The sequence below is a fragment of the Chlamydotis macqueenii genome, chromosome 4, assembly GCF_036417535.1.
Source record: "Chlamydotis macqueenii isolate bChlMac1 chromosome 4, bChlMac1.mat, whole genome shotgun sequence".
In the NCBI taxonomy this organism is placed as follows: Eukaryota; Metazoa; Chordata; class Aves; order Otidiformes; family Otididae; genus Chlamydotis; species Chlamydotis macqueenii.
Window position 1 is genome coordinate 75,161,722 of NC_141559.1, and position 19,708 is coordinate 75,181,429.

A 19,708-nucleotide genomic window follows, 5' to 3' on the forward strand; every position below is an offset into this window, starting at 1 on the left:
TGAGCAAAAACAACAGCAATTTTTGTTCTCATTATCATGTGACCTTCACTGCCCTCGTCCAGATGACACCATGCTCTGTTTTAAAACGCTAAGAGTCTGACACTGGCTTAGTGATGCTTCCTTGGTAGTGAGGAGCAGATGGGATAATTCTTTCTGCAACAATCTGTGGTGAATCCCTGTGCATCCCATTATCCTTTTTTACTCTAAGAGACTAACAAACTGGGTGTACAGCAATAAACAAACAGGCAAAACACCAGCAAAATGTACTAACTCCTCCTTGCATTGTGGAAAATGCTTGAGGGAATTACTGAGACAGTCAGTATCTTCTAGGAGAGGAGAAAAAGTCTCCCTTTATTCACTGTTTATGTTACATAAGCTAATGCTTTTACTCTTTCCAAATCAAACTTGCGCTATCTCCAAATCAAACCACCAAGCTGAAGAGACCTCTTGGTTTCAGAGAAAGTCGCATGTGCTGTGGTGAGGTAATGCTAACTCATACTATGTAGACACTGTCCTGTAAATTCATGTGGTAAGGAAGACTGCGTGGGCTGTTATGAGTAAACATTTAGGTGTCCTTGTCAGTGCAAATGCTCTGAGTTATCAGCCTAGGAGTACCTGTCAACATGGAAGGCTTGCCTTATCCATACTTTCCCATCAATACTCTTTTGGCTGATAAGTAAGAACATGACCTTCTCTTGAGTGCCCTTAAAAAACAAATCAGTACATCAGGCTGCTGAGCAAGGGCTGGGATTGCAGGTCCCCCATACAGAGCTGCAGAAATGCTTCCCATCGAGGAGAGTGTAGGGGAGAGGGGAGGGACACAGCTGCAAATGGAGATTAAAAGAAAGGAGAAAAAAAAAAAAGAGAACTTTTAGACTTGAACAACCCTGTATAGTTTCAGGTAATAAAAATATTTCCATTACTATGGCAAGTATGATTTCTGTCAGTGCTTGTTGTCTTAAAAATGTATCCATAAAGGAATAAAGCCAGCAGCAGAGATTATCAAATAGCTTGTTTTTAATAGTAAGGATTTTTTTCAAGTTTTATTAATGTCTTACATTAAAAATCTACTTTTAATGTCTGTGAGCTGCTCAGAGTGAGTCTGTGTGTAACTCGTACAGCAAGGAGTCTCTTAAATAGCTACTTTCCAGAAGCTGAAAGGAAAGAATCACTCCGTGATCTGGTTTTTATGTTCTTTCCTATGAAATACATTCCTGGCTTTTGTGGGAGGCAGGATACTGGTCTAGCTGGATCCCTGGTCTTATAGCCAATGTGACCAGTTTTGCTGTGAAAGGCATCATAGTTGCAGAATTTCTGTGCGTGGTGGTTTTTTTTTTGGTTTTTTTTTTTTTTTTGTCAGGAACAGATTTATTTTACAAAATCAAGCAGTTCAGCCTGAATCAAAACAGTCCATTGATCGTACTTCAGCTGGAGTCACAGTCCTGTTATGCAAGCAATCCTTGCATGCATAGAGTATATATCCTACTAATGCTTATTGCTTAACTACTGGAAAAAGAGCTTTTTAAAGTTTTTCTATCAGTTCTGTGGTTCTTGCACTTGAACCTCCCCCCCATTCTCATGTCTCCTTGACTGAGCTGCTCCCTAACCTTTTACGTGAAGGCTTATGAGTCTTGGCACATCAGTCTTAAATCTTTCACTTGTTTAATAATTTGCAACAAATTAGGGCTAAGTACTACACTTGTTCAAAGTATTAAATATCCTGTCTTGTGCTTTTTTAAAAGATAAAGGTAAGTCTGAAAAAACTAATATTTTCTCTTTATGTATTTCATAGTGTTTGGCTGCTGGTTCAATTATTATGAATCGTGAAATTGAGAGTATGGCTATGAGGCCATTGGCCAAGGATCTGACCCGAAGCCTAGAGGAAGTTAGAAACATCATTCGTGACCAGGCCTTAAGGGATTTGAACCTCTACACGGAAAAAATGAAAGATTCACTCAAGCATTTTGATGTCCTTTTTGCTGAATTTGAATTAAGGTAAAAGATTTGAAGTAAATCCATTGTGAGCATTAGCTTGGCTACTACAGCTGTCGTGTGGCTTGCTGGTTTTTGGAAGTTGGCTGTTTTGTTCTGTTTTCTTTTTATGGAAAAAGGATATATTTTTTTTATCATAGTATTTTAATTCTTCAGTAATATATTGTATCACTAGATTTTTTTTTCTTTCCAATGTAGCAATAATGAAAAGAAAATTAAATAGCATTTTAGCAATCAACATTTGCTCTCTTCACCTAAATTATAATCTTCCATTTGCATACTGGCATATGGCATTTGAGGGAGATTTTCCAAGACACAAAAGGAAGCCATAAATCTCTTCCCTTGATGTTTTCTTTGTCAGAGGAAAGGCGACAAATAAAAGACATTAAAAAAAACCTATGATAACAAATAGTCTAGAGATTATGAGTTTTTGTTCTCTTGTGCTTAGAGATAAAAGCAAGATGTGCCCAGTGAATTGAAGAAGGCAAATTGAAATCTGATGAAGGAAGTGCTTTTACACAAGCCATAATTAGCCACAGGAATTCACTGATTGAAAAACTTGTGATTGAAAAATGACTTGGAGGTTTATGGCAAAAATAAAAATAACTGCTTTTGGGGTGAAAGAAGTAACTTGTTATTGCATCAAAGGTCACAGTGACCAAGCATTCTGCTTCAGAATTTAAGCCAGCTTCCTGCCTGTCTGTTAGGTGTTTGTGGTGCTGGGCATAGTTACTGACAGGATACTGGGCAAGACTGTTCCTACCCTCAGCAGAACAGATTTCTTAGAATCGAGTAGTGTTTTAAATCATTCTGGGAAAACCACTATTATACTGTTACCATGAAAAACACTTTCATTGAAAACATTGGTAAAAACATGGTTTTTTTAAATGTGGCTTCCAGTACAGACACGGATGACAATCAGTCACTGGTTCTTGACAGTGCCTGTGCACAGTTTGACTTGTCCATACCAACTCTACATAAGGCATTTTTCTTTACCATTTTTTTTGCAAACGACTCTTTCCCTTCCTGTGTTACCTGTAGTCTGCAAATAACTGATTAAGTAATATGGTGACAAAACCACTTACTTTTACCAGTGTTTCTTGGCTTGTGAGTTAGTACTTTTGCATGTAGTGCCACATAGAAACAAGGCCAACTTTTAAGCCTTATGAATTGTCTCTGCTAGCTAACTGCATTTCACTAACATAATTTAAGGTAAAACCTTTATAGATAAAATGTGCATTTCAGTCAGTTTTTTTTTCTTAAGAAAATGCAGAGTAAACTATTCTGTCTTCAAGATGTGGCAATAAAGATCCTTCTAGGACCTATGTCCTTGTGCCACACCGTACAGAGTTACAATTGCTGCCTGTGTGTGATTAGGCTTATAAATTACTGCTGAGTTCCACTGCCTCCATCTGCAATAAGTAAATCAGCTGCATTTCTTAGTCTTGCACTGTACGGTTTTAATAGCAAATGCTGTCAGAATAAATACAAACTGGTACAGAAGGGTTGTGTTTCTAAGATGATTTGTCCTAGGTTTGTTTTTTATTTATAATCTGATTTGTTAAAGCATGTTATTTTATAATCTTTGTAGTTATGTGTCAGCTATGGTACCTGTGAAGTCTCCAAAAGAATATTATGTACAGCAAGAGGTAATCGTACTTTTCTGTGAAACTGTGGAGAGGTAAGCTTTTTAGTTAAGCGCTAGATTTTTATTTCTGTGTTTACTTTGAGCTTTTGAAGAAATACTTTAACTGTAGTCTTTAAGAAGCATCATAAAACACCAGATATTTTACTTTTCTAATAAGTATCCAAGTACAAAGTTAAAAAGTGTTAAGCATGCTTGCCAGGCACAAGCCTAAGTTTGTTTTTTTCCTTTCTAGACAAAAAAAAAACCCTAAACAACTCAAAAGTTAATAATACAATAACAATGTTGTTGGTATGCCTAGTTATAGATGTGTAAATGAAGGTGAAGCATTTAAATGAGCTAGACGTAATGATATTTCATGCCAGAATACATGGGGAGATGATTCAAATAATCGGTGAACCTCTAGTGATTATCATAAAGAACTTGTAAAGGCTCTTTAAAATCTTAAAGGATTGGAGTTTTACTCTGTATGGATGAAGAGATGATATTAAAAAAAAAAAAATCCAACAATTCCTAAGCTTTGCCAAGGAATAAGAAAAGTTATTTCCATTCTTTTCAGACCCAGTCAGATCTCAGGGGGACTAATGTGTCCTTTTGAGTTTTGTCTTATGCACTGTTATGGACAAATTGAAGAAGAAACTTGAAGTTATTAAACTTGTAAGGAAATTAAGAAATTGTGAAGAAACTTAGAATACATAGCCAAGTGAAAGGCCTAAACAAATTGTATTTTAGTCTAAAAAGAGCTTCACATATTTGGGAAGTTATTAGAGGACAAGTTAAGTGTCCCCCAATAATAGTTGATGTATAGAACTGGGGTTTATTTAAGTTTGGTTTGTTAGTTTAGCAGGAGTTGACCTAGAAGATTATAGCAAGTTTTATTTGGAAATGAAACCAAGTACTTTCCCCTATTACTTCAAAAATGTTTCTTTTAGCTGAAAAACTTTGCACCAGTGGTTTTCAGTAACAAGCTGAAGCTTGGCACAAAATAGTAAATGAAAATGGAAAGCGGCATAAAAAGTCTTTTGGTTTTGGATGGCTGTAAAAGCTTTACATCTTCAAAGCTTATTTTTTCATTTTACTTTTTTAAAGCAGAGACTACAACAGTCAGTTATATACCTAGTGGTTTAGATTGTACAAAAATCGTTCATGAGTTAAATACTGTCAAATTGATTTGGCTTATAACATTTTCTTTTCAATTTTTTTTCCTATTGAAATGTATTCTTCAAGTGTTTGATCTCTTACTAAAAAATTTTGTTCTTCTGCTTAGAGCCTTAAGGCTTGGATACCTCACTCAAGATATGATAGATGACTATGAACCAGCTTTAATGTTTACAATTCCAAGATTAGCCATTGTATGGTAAGTAATTTTTTTAACTACTCTCCATTCTGCCTCACTTAAAGGTATATTGAAGATTTCAAAATCTTTGTTTAGAATTTTGACATATTTTCTTTCACCTGAGTTTGCTTGTGCTTTCTGTAAAAAATAATTTAAAAAGGAGGACAATGTTTTGGTTTGTTTTTTAAAAATCATTGAGTTTTGTGTAGAATATCAAGAGAAAAAAAAAAAGGCAAGGTAGAACTTTAAATATAGAAGGCAGGAACCACAAACAATTGATCAGTCATCCTCCAAAAAGAAGTAAAAAAATTAAAAACATCAGTCTATAGAATGTTATGTTGTCAGAAATATTTTCTGAAAGCAGATATTTTGTGTCACTCCAATGTAGTATGACCTAAGGATACAAGTCTTGAAAATAAAAAAAAAAATTAAATAGGAACTGTCTGCTTTTTTAATGACTTTAGATTCAAAAGGAATTGTCATGACAAACTGAGTGCATTGTGACCACTGAGTTAGGCTTAAAGCTTTTTCAAGGAAAGTATTAACATGTGTAACTTATGTATAGATTTGTGCCCTGTATTGACCACTGAAGATAACTACATTAAAACAATTTTTTGCTTCATGCGGTTTTTGCAATGTTGAACAAATCAGATGCATTTTTTCCTAATGAGTCTTTGTGATTTAAGAAGACAGCGATTTCTCTGGAGTAAAGCCAGCATATTTTTAATATTTTACCATGGTGAATGTTTTCAAGTTAGCTAATGTAAGTCGTATAATTGAGGGAAATAAGAAACCTCAAATCCTGAGTGTAGTATGCTTCTCCTCAGGAAATCCCTGTGGCCTGTTTCTGTTAAATAGGATGTTATCTGTTACTGTAATTCTAAAAATAATAACAGTAATAATGTGATTATCAAAAGACAATGAGAACCTGAGAACTCAGTTGGAAGCTACTGGAACATACAATGAAGAAGAATACATCATGACTAACTGGAAAACCAAAGGCTCTCTGGAAAACACGCCTTATCAGTCCCAAATTCTAAAGGACAGAGACAGAAGAGAAAAAAGCTTAACTGCTCCAAAGTATCTGCTGATTTGACAATAATTTACTACCATATAAAGTTCCACAACAAAGCTACACCATCCAGATAACGGTGTTGTGTGAAAGAAATGCAAGCCTTTTATTTGGACTGTGAAAGGAGAAGCCTTTAAACTCAAAACAGATGCGACTGAAAGTTGCCATGCTGTTGGGAGCAAGAAGTGCTCCATCCCCTTGGTCTTCAAAGATTTAAGGAATACTTTTCAGTCATTTTTGTCTAAGATTTATTTTCAGATTTCAATTTACGCTGCACATTTTACAGTGTATGGTGCCTGGTGCGTTAACAGGTGTCGTTGAACATTAACCTGGTAGGAAATACTAAGACACTTTCCCCCAATTTTTGTTATATTCAGACTTTGATTCAGAACCCCTTCAAAGGTCATACTTGTACACAGGCTATTTCATAACCTTTTTTGTAGTGCTCTAGCCCTTTTATTCTGCGAGTTAAGCTCTATGGAAATTGAACTATACCTGGAAATTGCCAAGGGAATGGTGATTTTGCACTAGTTACAAGTTTGGTGAGAGCAGCCTTGAGCTTCCACTCAGCGAAGAAGTAACATTTGTTTGGGCAGAACGTTAGTATGGGAGTCAGCAATAACTACTTCACTTCATGGCAGCCTGCTTGTTGAAGCTCAGAAAAAATATAGAAGTATGTAACCTTGTCAAGAGGATAATTTGTCTTAAGCCAAAAAAAAAAAAAAAAAGATAACTTGCAAAGAACAACTTTTTTCTCTCTCTCCTCTTCTCCACTTTCCCTGCTCCTGCCCTGAAAACCCCAGTCTCCAAAGCAGTGTTGGTCAAGTTTAGTAGTCAAATTTCTTGGACCCTCTGTTACCTTGACAATTCTGAACTTTGTGATGGCCGTCTTCCAGCCTGCTGGGAGACCCCTGACTGTAAGGGCAGGAAGGGGAAAATGGCCTGGGAGAAGGAAAACCTGTGTGGTCTTGAGTGTGAGGATGTGTGATCCATTTGCCTTTGGAAAGGGCAAGGAGGATTACACAGTTCTAAGCAGAGTGGTGCCTGGTGTGGGTGGAATCCACTCTCAGACACAGTGTGGTATGATGCAGCAAATGTGGTAAAGAGGGCAAATTTTGTTTAATTCCTGACACACAGACAGGTTTGGCCAGTAGTGACTCAGTCAGGAGGAGCTATTGACATATCTGCAGTGAAGTACACGGAGGCTTTCAGGATCATGGACTAACCTCTTTCCAGGGAAATTCTACAAGTGATGAGTTGATTTAGAAGTATATTATCAACACTCTGTTATGTGATTTAACAAATGTGTTTTCTTTTTTTACCAGGTGTTAATAACAGCATGTATTTATCTTAGAGGTAGAAAAATAGAAGCTCAGGAGTCAACTATCTTACCTAGAGAATACTCTCTTTCAAGTCAATGATCTTTCCCAAAATTACTTGATAATAAGTTTCTTTATTTTTTTTATGGGTCTGCCACAGCAATGACATAAATGTATGTTCTTCCCTTTATGCTACTATTACTTTTTCTCACATATTGGGATGGACAGAGGGGAGGGGATCTTCTTCTTGTTACTTTAAATAGCATTTAATTCTAAGTGCGGGTGAATGAGACAAAAATAAGACTACAATATGTAACTGTACATAAACTCATGTTTACGTGCAGTTGCTTTTCTGACTGCTTATTCAGTAGTTGCTCAATGTAATGAAATCCTATTTTTTGTATGTGTGTTCCTGCGTGTGTTTGAATTACAGTGGCCTTGTTGTCTACTCTGAGGGACCATTAAACTTGGACCATAAACCAGAAGATATGTCTGAACTCTTCAGACCTTTTCACACTCTGCTCAGAAAAATAAGGCAAGTAATAAAAGATGGTTGTAACTGCTTCTCTTCTGAAGGGAAATGTAGAGGCCTAAAAGAGAACATATAAGTGCAGAGAAAAGTGTTTGTTTGCTAGGTTAAGCATAAACTGCATTTTCCTCTTATGTGCCTGATGTACCCATGGAATAACTAAATGTAATTTTTCATTTTATGGGAGTTTTCTGAACTTTTCATCTTTGTGATACTTTCTCTTTTTTTAATATAATTTTATTATATTTCAGATTTTCTTTGTCGTTGGATGATGCCTGAAATACTAAAGTTGCAGTTTATTTTTTGGGAGAACCTGTTTCTAATTGGCATCAATGTTTCTGTTTAACTAAGCTTATTATATTTTCTTAGTATGTTACGATGCAATACTCAGATCATCCTTAATCTAATAGAAACTGCTATTGGTTTTTCATATTGTGGATCTGTGTTTACAGGATGTATCATTTTATATCTACCTCTTTTCATAGTGCTTCAGTCTTGGTAACGATTGGAGATGTTGGCTTTGGCTCAGCTTAAGTATAAAGGGCATGAAAATATTTTTTTTCTTAGTTGAGGTCTTTAGAAGACTGGTCTGTTACTTTGCTGTCCATCAAAGCTGTATCTTTGAAGGATCTTTTTAGTCACCATTAAGGTATTTTATCTGGGTATGAGGGAAAAAAAAAACCAAACTGTTTTCTAAATCAGTAAGCCCTATTATTTTCTTAGAATTCAAATTTGTATACCAACTGGAAATCTTGTTGCTAGAAATCTCAAGACACAATTTGACAGAAGTTTTTCTTGTGTCCAGTTTTCACCTGTTTATCACCTTGTCTGTATGTCATGATGATGGTTTGATGTAAGAATCATTTACATGTAGATAACTTTATCCAGATTAATCCGTTCTCACCCATCAGAGGTGAAGCATTTCCTGAGGGAGAATGCAAGCTCTGTAAGGGATGGTTCAGAGAGCAGCCTATTTATAAAGCTAGCTTTTATGAATATCCAGACCACATCCTTTTGTGTGCCTTGAAGATTTCCTAGTATTTCTATCTAGATGTGATTTTTTAGGTACATTATTGATAGTTATATTGAAGTCTCTGAATTAAAATTGATAAATCAATGTATTTGGTTTTTTTGAGTGATTATGGTTTTATAAAACACTTGAGTAAAGAAGAACATGAATTGAGGAGCAAAACTTAAGTTAGAGGGGAAAAAATTTTTAATAGTACTGAAGGTTAAAAAGTCCATGAAGTTTACATTAAAATATCTTATTCCCAATATATGACTATCACAGAAATTTTCACCAGCGTTCCATTGGCTGTCTAAAGCCAAAAGAATATGTAAAAGCTAATATACTTCTCGTCATCTGTTCTTTCTGCTTACTCCTTACGTTTCACAACACAAAAAATGAAAATCAATGAAGTCAGTTTATTGCTTAGTCCATTTAATTTTCAGTTCTGTGAACTTAATGCTTGGGTTGAAAACACATTAGTAAAATGCTTGTTTGTTCAATAACAACAGTTTTCAATGCAAACTTCAAAAAATGAAAAGACTCATTTTTTGAAGAAGTTGTGATATACTTTAAGACATTTATTCTTTCAAGTGAGCATTATGAAATGTGATTTCAGTTGTCTGGCAGACAAAGTTTGCAAAATGTTCTTAATGAAAGCATCTGTCAGCAAAAAATTAAGCAAGTTAAGATGTGAAATTTTATCTCTGGCAGTCTCTGAATTGAAGGGATGTTAAGAAACTTGAATATTTGAAAGAATTGGGCTCAGTGAGATCCTTTAGTAATATTTTTGAATGCAAAATACATTGAATGAAAATAACAATGAGATACTAAGTCTGCAGTTCATGTAGGATGATTAAATTACATTAAAAAGTACTTGAGCTGTCTAGATTTTCTTTTAGTTATCACAGATTTTTTTTTTTTTTTAGTCTCATCAGGCAGCAATTCCTGCTCAGTGAGAATGTTTACAGAAACCTGTAAGGGAAGATGGAATGAGATACTAAAGCTAGTCCCCAGGAAAAAGGGAGTATTTTTTCCAGGAGTCTTTCTGGAAAGAGTCTTTTCCAGTCTCCATCACCAGTAGTTAAGCCACGAAAATGGGTTCAAGTAGTTTTCTGTTTAAACCAGTTCCATCTTGTATTGCAGTTGTGTGTAGTAAGAATACAGAAGAAAACCCTACTGCACAATATGATCGCATCCCAGTAAATTTCTTCATGAAGTTCTAAAGCTCTTTATCCAACTAAATATTTTAACTTATGGAGTAACACCAAATATACAGCTGCTTATTTTGTAGGATTCCGGGTAAATTTAAAGTTGTATTATCCTAAAACACCCCTCTGTTCTGGTTTTGTTAGTGAGGGGGGGCCTAAGGTGGTATCTTCTGTAGGAAACTGCTAGAAGTCGCTCCCCTTTGTTCAGTGGACTCGGCCGGGCCTAGGGCGGACCCGCTGCTGGCCAAGGCCGAGCCAATTGGTAGCAGAATGTCCCGTGATAACGCCTCTGCGATAACGTATTTAAGTAGGGGAAAACGGGAAAAAGAGGGAGGAGAAGATGTGAAGTAGCTGAGCGGGGGGCAGAGAGGGGGAGGCGCGAGCCTCATGGGCCTTGCAGGCCTCACCCTCTGGCCTCCCGCCGGGCAGCCGACTGGGCCCAACTCGGCCCGGCCCGGCTGCAAGAAGTGGAGAGGAGATGAGAAGTGAATAAGATGTAAAAAGGATCCTGAGAGGCGTCTGCCAGCCTGTTGTGAGGAACGGCTGCAGACGCCAAGGTCAGTGAAGAAGGAGGGGGAGGAGTAATATGGCTCCTGGCCAAGATTCCTCTGCAACTCGTGGTGAAGACCATGGTGGAGCAGGTTGTCCCCCTGCAGCCCATGGAGGTCCACGGAGGGGCAGAGATCCACCTGCAGCTCGTGGAGGACCCCATGCCAGAGCAGGTGGAGGCCTGAAGGAGGCTGTGGCCCGTGGAGGGCCCGCTGGGACAGCTGTTCTAGAGGGACTGCACCCCGTGGAAGAGATGACCCACGCCGGAGCAGTTTCACGGAGGACTGTGGCCCGTGGGAGGGACCCCACGCTGGAGCAGAGGAGGAATGCGAGGAGTTCTTCCCCTGACGATGATACAGCGGCGTAAAACAACGCGTGATGAACTGACCGCGACCCCCATTCCCTTTTCCCCCCCCTGTGCCGCTCGGGAGGGGAAGGTAGTAGAGATAATGTTAAGCCCGGGAAGAGGGAGGGGTGGGGGGAGGTTATCTTGTTCCCTGTCTCATTCTCCTGCTAATTTTAGAAAATAAATGAATAGTTTTCCCCAAGTCGAGTCTGTTTTGCCCGTGACGGTAACTTTAAGGATTTCTCCCCGTCCTTATCTCAAACCTTGAGCAGTTTTTCTTATATCATCTCCCCCTGTTCTCTCGGAGGGTGGGGGGAGCGGGAGAGAGACTGCGTAGTCTGGTCCCGATCGGGGCTGAACTACGACACCCTCCTGGTAAAGGCAATGATAAGCACTGTATTTATGTGGATCCACATAATTAAATTAGAACTAGCAGAGAAAAATATCTATTGGCTAGGAAGATTTTTGGTGTCCTGTTGGTGGCTGGCAACTTTGAAAACAATAGAGACTGTAGAGGCTGTCTGAGCAAAAGCAGTAAGAGTTCTTGTTTAGGTTTTGGTAAGATTGAGCAGCAAACAATGATTTTGAATGCTTTAATACCTAAGCAAGGTGCTTGTGTTGATTTTTATTTTAGGTATGAAACATCAGCATTGGTATTTTATACATCTAACAATTATATAGTAGTGTTATCTCTGTTCCTTTTAAACTAAGGCATTTGGACCATTTCTGTCAAATCTGTAATCTGCCTAGTAAGTATACGAAGCATATGGCCTGGTGTATGCTTAGATGTTCACTTAGATGCCAGTAACACTGAACATTCTTGTGATAAATATTGCCTCTACTATGTATACATTTGAGGCTGCTGTACAAAGACTTTCAGAGGTGAGCAGACTTGATATTTCGCAATACTCCTTAATTCTGCCCTTTTTCAGGGCCCTGTGCTTGCATGGTGCTTGTTTCTGGACCATTACAATTGATGGCAGGGTCCCTATGGATTTTGGGGTGTAGAATCAAGCAGATTGCAGATCAAGTGGTGCAGAATCAGGGGATCATACCATTTTAAGTACAAGTACACAGAAACCTTTCTGTATCATTGACTAGAAATCTCATGCTGTATACCTGTTGTCAGTGTGTTAAAGAATGGAGGAGGGCTTGTGAAACTCATATGCTTTTAAAGCGTGCACAGTAACTGGGGGAATACTGGTCAGTTTTTTCCAAAATGGCTGTGTTTAAAACTTTGAATTGATTTCAAACTCCTGCGGTAAAGGAGTACCAATGATATTTGTTACACATCAGTGTTGGTTTCTCAGTGTTGATATATCAGAGCAGATCTGCGGACTTTGTGCTGAGCTCAGCTCGGCGCTGCGGAAGCAGGAGGATGCACATTGCATTCCTGTACCTGCGTCGTGTTCTTATGGTGGCAGCTCCATAAAGACAGCTGCTGCAGCTCTGGTCAGACCATGAACTGAAGCACAGGCTGGCAATAGGAACGATGCTGTTCTCTGAAAACAGGTAATTTAAAACTCTAGTCAGAACAGGAGCAAAGTTCATGAAGGGGGCTTGGGGAATGTGCGAGATCAGTGCAGCTGGGGTTTTGTGGCCCTGTCCTCTGTTCAGCCGAATTTGTCTTTAAATGGGCATCTGGCCTCAGATCTTTGAAGAAGTAATTTCTGCACCCTGGATATTGGCAGTATAGTAAAATATCTTTATTGGTTTTGCAATAGGCAGAGCAAATTTCTACTACTGCCTGTAACAAGCACAGTACATCTTAAGACCTTGCCTTGTTTTTCTGCCAGTGGCTGTAGCTACTGGAAGAAAAATGTTCCTCGTATTTTCAAGACTAGATTGCCTTCCTGTGGTGCGGTGCCAAAAGAGTAAAAGCAGGTGAACCCTCAACGTGTGCTTTTTAAAAAAATTCAATGTTTTGTAAGACCTCTGAGAAGGAAGTGCACCACTGCTGTCAGGGTGGGTTGCAGCAGCTCTCTTTATCTGTGGCTTCTGAATAAGCAAAGCAGAGGGAGAAATTCTTTTTTTTTTTTGCCGTGTGAGCACAGCACTTTCTTGGATCCACTGACAAGTTACAGATGCTTCAGCAGAAAGGAAATGAACCATGGAAGTAGCTACAGCTTAATTAAACCTTATGGTTTAATAATGATGCCTGATGTTTTATTTTAAACTTTCAGTAGTGAGATTTCACATTTCTTTTTGTATACTGTTTGACATTAATTTTGTTCTCAGTATCTACATAGGCATTTAAAAACATGCTATGTTTCTAATGTTGGCAGTGAATCCTGTATAATCTAATATACAGTGTATCCACTGACAAATGTTTGATCAACATTTATCTTCTTTGCAAAGAAACTTGTATTTAAAACAGCCTAGCGAGTCTAGGGTTATTTTATGCAGCAGAGTGAAAATAATTGTCCAAACCTTTTTTAGAAGAAGCTTTATTTGTTAATAGCAAAACTTCTACTCTTTGTATTGGAAAAGTGAGCATATTTCATAGACTCAGAACAGTTTGGGTTGGAAGGGACCTTTTAAAAGTCATCTAGTCCAACCCCCCTGCAAGAATCAGGGACATTTAAGCAGAGCGTATCTTTTGAATTTAAAGCAGGATTATTTCTCTACTGAAATAAGAGAACTGGTGGACTACCACACATAATCCAGCTGTGATTATGTATAGCAGCTCTTGCAAGGCAGTATGGACCTAACTCACCTAAAAAGACATGAGAACTGTCAACTGATTTCATTGTTTTGTTTTTTTTTTTAATCAAGCTTTATTTACTCATCCTCAAAACCACACACAGTTGTTCTTAAGTTTTGAAATGTAGTTATTGGCATAAAGAGTTCATTACTCAAGTCAATGACGCTAGCCAGCATAAAGCAGAGATGTATTTCCAGCACTTGCTCCACAGTGAATGTGTGAAACCTGTATCAGATAGGTCTGAGCAGTCAGGCTCGCTGTGACTTCAGAAGGGAAGCAGAGCAACTCTGGGCACCCAGATACCCAGGAATCCCAGGCGCTGCCATGCGATGTTCTGGAGACTGAATAAAACCCCAGACTAGATGCTGAAGTCAGAAGATTCAATCTTTGTTTTTCCCTCGGCTCATTTCATTCCCAGTTAGGCTGATGAGCCTGGATGGAAAGCAAATTCCTTTGGATGTTGCTAGTATAGTCTATATTTGTAGAACTGCTAATTCTTGTCTCGTGTTTTGAGAAGAGCGTATGACTGTGGTGTATGGAGAAGCATAGCTGATGTTTAAGCAGTTGCCTGTTGATCAGTTCCCGACCTGTACGTTTTCATCTGTGTGAGAGAAGATGACCAAGGATTACTGAACATAAGGATGTCACCTTGCTTCAGAAATGGCTGAGCTATACAGGCTGCTGGAAGCCAGTAGGATGCACTCACCAGAAATCACTGTGTGCTTGTCCTGTTCTTGGGCTCTTTCTTGGAACCTACCATCAGAGACAGGCTGCTCTACTCGATGGACCCTGGACTGACGCAGAAATATCTTCTGTTTTTAATGTCTTTGCATGGATGAGGAACAAGTATAAACCCTTCACTGTTGCATTTGTGTGCTTACTCTGTTTGTTGTGGTTTTTTAAATTAAAAACCCAACTGTTTCTAAAATTCCACATTACTTTGTTTCTGGTTATAAATTCCTACATTACAGCATTTCTGTAAGAAAACTGACAAATGGAAAATTCATGATACAAAGTCTCATGGCAAAAATAGTGTTATTCTATGTTTTTATTGATTGTACTGATAGAATTATTTCACAAATGAACAGTAACAATACAGCTATTTTTATTTTGACCTTAAAACTTAAACTGTTCTCTGTTAATTTACTTTTATGGTAATGTTAAAATGCTTAATCTCTGAAAGACACTGATTACTGTTTAAATAAAAGATCTGAGTAATGAGATGGTATCATTATATACTATTTAGACAGAAGGAAAGAATGCATAGGTCTTCTGAAGTGTTCTAGTGTGCCAGATAGGAATACTAGTTTATAGCTTTATTAAGTAAGTGGGTCTAACAAAGACTGCCTATTTCCCTTAGTCATTTGACTGAAAAAATTGTCAAACTTAGGACTCTTAAGACGCTCATGGAATGATTTAAAGAAATACTGACTTCTATTAGAGAATGTGGAAACAAGTGAAAAAGGGAGGATACAATGATTCAGTTGTTTTTGTAAGGTACTCCTTCTCTAGGCTTAGAGTTCTTTTCTGGGTCATAGAACTCTTATACAAAAGCATTATTTAAAAAAAAATAAAGATGTTAATTGTATGGAATGTACACAACTGTAAAATGTATATTCCATACTTATTCTCACTTAAGCATGCTTTTCTACCTTTTTTTAAAAATTGTAGGGTAGCCAATATCCAAGTCAAGTACCAGTGATGTATTTCTGGGGCAATTTGATCTTTCAGTGATAGTACTTGGAAAAGTGTTTGGTCTTTGACTTAACAAGTTAAGAATGCAAGCCAGAGACTGGAAATCAAGATGAGATGTGTTGAATGCTTTGCTGGGATTTTTTTGGTTCTCTTGTTTAGACTGAAGTTACTCCTTTGAGGGAATTCTTTTAATATGTATGTATTATTATAATGCCAGCTGTGTCACCTGCTAGCCAATGATTTCTAAACACATGAGGAATAATGGACTCCTGGCCTCTCTTTAGGCAGAAGATCTTGCTTTTTCCATCCATTCATTTATGCTAAAATACACTTGCTAGACTTAGAAAATATTGACAGCAGTTCTTGACAGAGGATATTTTTGTATGTGGTTTCTATTTGAGAAGTGTAGTGTATATCAAAATCAGATCTAACATTAAGTGCTGCTGTGTCTATGGATTTGTTTTAAAGTTATAAAGGACTTAAACGTGACAGCCTCAGGTAACACTTTGCTTTTAGGTGTTTGTAGTCCTAAGCTGCAATACTGAGGATACTTGATAACACTGGGGATGTTGCATGTCTGTAGAAAACATAGTTCGGTAAATACCTAAATATTGCTTTTAGGCCTGCTTGTTTCTTAACGTTGTGCAGAAGCTTAGCTGACTGAGTTACGTGTTCGAGGCAGGAGAGAGCCAACTTCCAATCCCTGTTTCAGTGAAGAGGCTTCCAACACACCAGCATTGCTTAAGCGATATTACTATTTTTAATGAATTCTTTTTTTTTCTAAATAAAATGGTATGAAACTCTTGTGGTATTCTTTTTCAGAGTCTAGTACGAAGGATGGCAAATTGATTTGCTAATCAAAGTCAAATTTGTGAATTAAAAACTTAAAGTGCAAAATGTATCTAATTGTGGGTAACAGTTCCACTGTAAGTAGATGGGGAGAGGGAAAGATCCATTTTGGGCTGTGTTTTGTTTTATTTGGGAGCTTTATTGCAAGGATGTAAATAACTTAGTACTGTGAATTTTCATGAGTAATCTCAAATTTGGGCATCAGCAGTCACCTATGTTCTGAATATGATTGGCGAATGCACCTGGAGTTACACAGCTGGCAGTACTCTGTGTCCCCAGGTTCTGGGTTTCTGTACTAACAGTAAAAGCTTTTTTAATATCTGTAACATCAGTGCCTCCTATGATTGTAAATGCCAAGTGATGTGCGTATTCTTTCATTTTCAGGGACCTACTTCAGACATTAACTGAGGATGAACTGCACACACTGGAACGTAACCTCTGCATCTCTCAAGATTTGGATTTTCCTGTCAGAGCAGATCCTGAAGTACCCTCTGTCATTACACCGGGCATAACTGCGACTTTGCCTGCTAAGGAGCTGTCGGCAAAAGCTGAAAACACAGAGGCTGAGCTGGCTTGTTCTATGCAGTATGATGAACAGGAGCTGGAACAGCTGAATAGGATGGTACACAGAGTTGGAGATGAAATGTCTTCTCTGCTCTCCCCTCCAAGCATCTGTCAGTCTCCGGCTCACAGATCTAGCATAAGAAATAGTTCTAGCACAGAAGCTTCACCAACAAGACACCATCTTGACAATTTAACTGATGAAGAGGACAGACTGTTTTTTATGGATGACCTAGATGGAGCAGGAGAAGCTCTTGCAGGGTTGGATTCAGTAAGTGATACTTATGCTTGGGTGAATAACCCTTGCCACGATTCAAAACAGAACCTGCAGTACAGAGATGCTTTGCTGTACGAGAATGGCCATCAGACAGAGGAAACTTTGCTTTTAAAAGATGCTGAAAGTGACTTAAGCAATAATAACAATATTGAAGATAGCAAGCAGATGTCTGGCATTTCAGTTCAGAATTCATGTAGCTGTCTAGAAGGTCCGGACTCACAGTTATACCTCAATGGCTGGGATGCGTATGCCGATGATGCGGAAACGGCAGAAGTGATAGCTCACAGGACAGGGGGAATGAAAATATCTGCCACTGTAATATTCAATCCTAAATCTCCCTCTAGCTCAGAATCCCCAGTAACAACTCCAGAAGCAGCTATTAGTTGTGTTCCTGGATCTGCTAATCCATTAGCGAATGAGATGGAGGATGAATCCCATAAACTCAGTATAGCCGCCACAAACTGTCTAATTAATTCCTGTGTGTGTTGTGGCAGCTGTGAAGACAGCAGGGAGGACAGTGTTGAGGGTTTAAAGACTAAACATTCTGCAGGAGGTGTTGTAAATGCTTCATACCCTGTAGTAAAGTCTAAGGAAATGGACCATGTAGATAACTTGGACAATTCAGTCCCTGCACAGGAAACAGTAAAACCCGAAACTTCTGCTTTGTTAGCAGAAAGAGACTTTGGCAGAGAAGAGCAAAATCTGCCAATCTCCTCTAAGTGCCTGGCACATTCCTCAGGTTCACAAGTAGGAGCAGAAAATGACTCACAAGGAGAAGCAGAAAGCATCTCAAATCATCAGAAGAAATGGGAGAAGAGAAAACAATTATGTGAGAAAAAAATGGACAACAATGATGATGCTAGTAGTGAAAGGACAGCAAAGGAGGATGTAAAGTCAAGATCTAGTTCAAGGTAAGAGCAACTTGATGTTTTGGTAGTAATTTGCATGTAAGTAAGTTCCTATGTCCTTGTACTTTGGTGTGTATTTTAAAGAAAATAGTGTGTTCCAGAATTAAGGAATTTTTCAATATACATCTTTTAATGCAAGTAGCTTTTTATTGGACTTAATCAGCTTTTTTTGAAAACATTAGAACACCTGAATTTTACTTGCATAATGTTTCTGTATCATTGAAATCAAGTACAATAATCCTGCCAGTTTAATGTAACAAAGGGTGCGTTGCTGCTAAACGTCCCCTGGATCATTACCTCTCTTGTACTCTGCTGTTTTGCAGAAGTGTGTCTGGCAGATACTAAAAACTTAACTTCTGCATCAGTGCACAGGATTAAATTGGGGTCTAAACACATCTTACCTTAGCTTCATTTGAGAGAGTGGGGGTGATCTGGTCGTGTTGCCTGTGGGCACAAGTGTGTTTGTGCATGTCTGTGTGCTGAAGGAGCCCAATAGACTGCAGGCTTTTAACTCTATTGGACCATTTCAGCCAAAGCTGGTAGAAGAATAGAGGCCATGGATTAAGGGTCTAGATATTTAATGACAATAAGGAACTAGATAACAGGGAGAGACCATCATAATAGTTGTGTTAAAGAAAATGCTATTCTTCAGCCCAACTTTGTTTAGACATTAGAGATCCTGCACAAAGTAGGAAACCAGACCTGGATAACCAGTTTTGTAGTAAATAATATGCTCAGTTTCACTGAAGTGTTAATATCGTAAAGCAGAGGGAAGAAATTAAATAGAAATTATTGCTGTTTTCTGTATTTTTGTGACAATTTTCTTCCGTTGTGCCTTACTGTGTCAGTACTGCGGAGATAGTGTTTATGGTGCAGGATCTCTGTTTTTGTTATATGTGTACAGAGTTCAGGATAACACAGTGGGGTAGCTTGAATCATGAAGTGTTACCACAACATAAAGGCTGCAGAAACAAACATTTGTTTAATAACATACCAATTGAATTATGGAATATTTTACTGGCAGTGGAAATACAATCAAGAGTTCTTAGCACTGGAGTCACTTCCTCTTACAGGTGAAACACAACTTAGCGTTCACAAAACTTGAGTTTTGAGAAGGTAATTTTATCTTCCTCGTTATTCTGAGTATTTGCAATCTTAGGCTTGCAAATACAATCATGTTCAAGGCTTTACAACAGGGTTTCTAAATGGGCTTCATTTTAAGAAGTAACTCACAGATCCCTTTGACATTTCATGCTTTTGCAACGCTTGAAGTGGAATATTGCTTAAAAGTAATTACTGTATGTTTAATTAGTCTCCTAATAAATCATACATCATTTGCAAAACTCAATTTATCTACTAATTTTTTCCTTGGGTAGGATATTAAGTGAAATTTGAGAGAGAAGTCTGCAAAATAGAATAAAATTTTATATGTAAGCTTCTTCTTCAGCCTCCTATGGTTTGTATATGTAATAACCTCTTTTCCACGTAGTTGTCCAGCCTCTGTTAATATTGTGTAAAATGTTTGTATGAGAATTGTCCTTTTACAGAGTTCCGTAGGTTCGTGTTCCTCTGTGTCCTTTTGTTTGCTCTGGAGCTAGCTTTTAACAGCTTAATAGAACAACTCCCTACATCTGCACTGGTTGTGATTTTGTAGACCTCAGTCGCACCTTGCCGACGAGATTACTTTCTCAGGTTGGAAAAGTCACAGC

General features: G+C 38.0%; 1 protein-coding gene across 6 annotated transcripts in view; it reads left to right on the top strand.

Moving 5' to 3' along the window:
• ZFYVE28 (zinc finger FYVE-type containing 28) overlaps positions 1 to 19,708 on the top strand; it is a 160,220-nt gene that overhangs the window by 99,701 nt on the left and 40,811 nt on the right. For all 6 annotated transcript variants that reach the window (XM_086747322.1, XM_086747324.1, XM_086747319.1 and 3 more), the window contains exons 4-8: positions 1,793 to 1,995; positions 3,584 to 3,673; positions 4,905 to 4,994; positions 7,798 to 7,899; positions 16,638 to 18,002. In XM_086747322.1, coding sequence (XP_086603448.1) covers positions 1,793 to 1,995; positions 3,584 to 3,673; positions 4,905 to 4,994; positions 7,798 to 7,899; positions 16,638 to 18,002 — 1,850 coding nt within the window. The remainder of the gene's footprint in view (positions 1 to 1,792; positions 1,996 to 3,583; positions 3,674 to 4,904; positions 4,995 to 7,797; positions 7,900 to 16,637; positions 18,003 to 19,708) is intronic.